We start from the raw sequence: 2350 nt of genomic DNA, 5'->3' as shown, positions 1-2350 counted from the left end.
CCATCAGGAGGCAGACAGCTCCCGGCTGGCAGGGAACTGGCTGAGACTTGAGAGGCCGGCAGGCCCCGACAACCCTGCCCTCACAGGGGGTGGGATGCCACTGCCACTGCCTTCTGTTTGATCCTGACCACCCACTCCCCAAAGTGCCCAGGGCCCCACGCCAGAATGCCCACCTCAATCTGGCCGCCCCCTTGCCCCTCAGCGCCTGCACCCCCCTGACCTGGCCTCTGTTGTGGTCACGGAGGCTGAATCTGAACCTGGGTTCTGCAGCCAGCCAGCTGGGGGTTCAAATGCCAGGGCAGCTACGTCTTAGCTAGGGGAACCTGGGCCAAGTCACAGAACTGTGCAGGCCCCGGCCTTCCTCATCTGCAGCGTGGGAACAACGGCCCATCGCTCGGATGTAGTGAGACCTGAGTAAGGTGACACACAGGAAGCACCTCGTCCTGCACGCAGAAATGCCAAGTTCAAGCTGCCCATTACCTCGAGGGTCGTGACCACAAACTTCACAGTGTCCCTCTCCTTCTCAGGAGGAAGGCGCAGGTGGCCGGGCAGCTTGGAGAACACAAGCAGGTACTGGGCCAGGGCCCGGGCCAGCGTGGTCAGCGTGCAGTACCACGCAGCGTCGCCTGGAACGGAGACCTCTGTGAGTAGAAGGGACTCGAGCGGAGGCTCGTGGCCTCTGGAAGGAGGCCAGGCCCCTTCCTGAGAGTCTGACGGGAGCCAGGGCACCGCGCCTTGGAAGCACATGTGTGCACTCACCGACCTGTGCGTGCCCTGCAGGCTCGGAGCCTGGGCTGTGTTTGGCGGCACAGACACCGGAGGCGTGCAGAGCTAGAGACCCCAGGGCCATTTCTCAGTGATCTCAGTAAACGTTCTCCACCAACCAGAGCAACAGCATTTGTCGTATGCTTGCTCAGTGCAAAGCGCGGTACTGGCTCTGCGGCATTTTTAAAAAATAGGAGATGTTTTTGTTTTAATTACCGAACAGATCGCTCAACTTGCTCCAGTAGGTGGCGGGCTCCGCAGGCAGGAAGGGCTGGAGCACTTGATGGACAGCGGGCAGCTGCTGAACCACGCTGGTCACACGGTCTAGAGTCGCCACACGAGCTGCTTCGAAGAGGGGACTCTTCTGGCCTCCAGAAATTTCCCGCAGGCCCAGGCCCAGGCATGGGGCCAACAGGCTCACGTTGAACTCCTGCGGCATCAACACGCACGAGCTTTCAACGAGGCGAGAAAAACGCAGCAGGAGGAAGGGCAATGCGAACACTTCTAACAACACGAATCTTTACGCCGTAAAAACAATGAAGAGTGTACTGCTTCCGCCAGAAAGAAACAACTTTGTTCCACGCACACTTAATGAAGCAGATTTCTGGTTCCTTTTGCATGTTTTAATTTAAAAGGAATATTTTAACTTTTTTATGTCTTCGGATTTGCTTGGAATAAAAAGTTTAGGATGGCAAAATTTTGATAAAAATACAAAACTGAGCTGATGTGCCATCCCAGAAATCAGGGAAATACCTGACGTTCCCAAAGCTTAAGAAAGATAAGCCAGGTTCAAAGCAGCTTAAATAAATCCAAGCACCATGTAAATGCCGTGATTTGGGGTGGAAAAATAGCATTTCATACGACATACCAATTTGTATTGTATTTGGCTAACTTTTTAAACCAAGGATTTTTCTAGCTAATTTTCGGGTAGAAAGCCAATCTTCATTTAGTTAATATTTAGAAGAGTATATGTCATCCTCGATGATCAAAACTGAACCTTTCTGTTACAGCCAAAACCTTTAAATGTCATTAGAAGTCTGATTACTGAATTTGGAAAATTCAATAAATTGGTCATTAAACAAACCAGCTTTCATTAATGGATCTTAAGATGATTTTAGCAAACTGATTTTGGACCAATCCTCCTGCTTTTCTCGACGGAGCTCTTACTTTAAACGGACGGAGAACCAGTGCTTGGGAACACACCGCTGGGTGGCCTTCCCCGAGACTCTTTCCACCCACACCGGGCCCAGCCTTTGCTGCCCACCACGCAGCCACCGTGCCAAGCCTCCAGCGCCCTGTGGCTTTTTCTTTCCCATTTGGTACATATCAAGGTGGCGCTAAAACACCTAAAAGTTTAAGTTGGCTGCTCATCCCAGTGGGTCTAAGAAGGAACCCGTTAAGGCTGTGGCTGGACAATACAGAAAAGGGGGGGCTCCATTTCTCACAGGACTTGCCCAAGAACTACGGACTGGACCACAGAAGCTTCGCATGGGTGCGACATGCTTGCATGACATCAGGAATGGGGATGGGGGACCTCATGACACCTAGTGAGGAAGTGGGAGACCCCGCCACAGGTAGTGGGGGG

The 2350-nt window shown here is 52.6% G+C and overlaps 1 protein-coding gene across 1 annotated transcript in view; it reads right to left on the bottom strand.

Moving 5' to 3' along the window:
• HTT (huntingtin) overlaps positions 1-2350 on the bottom strand; it is a 114234-nt gene that overhangs the window by 27863 nt on the left and 84021 nt on the right. The window contains exons 47-48 of the mRNA XM_023519670.1: positions 982-1195; positions 481-626 (exon numbers count right to left, since the gene is read on the bottom strand). Coding sequence (XP_023375438.1) covers positions 481-626; positions 982-1195 — 360 coding nt within the window. The remainder of the gene's footprint in view (positions 1-480; positions 627-981; positions 1196-2350) is intronic.

The sequence above is a fragment of the Pteropus vampyrus genome, unplaced genomic scaffold (assembly GCF_000151845.1).
Source record: "Pteropus vampyrus isolate Shadow unplaced genomic scaffold, Pvam_2.0 Scaffold231, whole genome shotgun sequence".
NCBI classification, from domain to species: domain Eukaryota; kingdom Metazoa; phylum Chordata; class Mammalia; order Chiroptera; family Pteropodidae; genus Pteropus; species Pteropus vampyrus.
The sequence above is the reverse complement of the archived record's forward strand: the minus strand, read 5'-3'. Positions and strand labels throughout refer to the sequence as shown.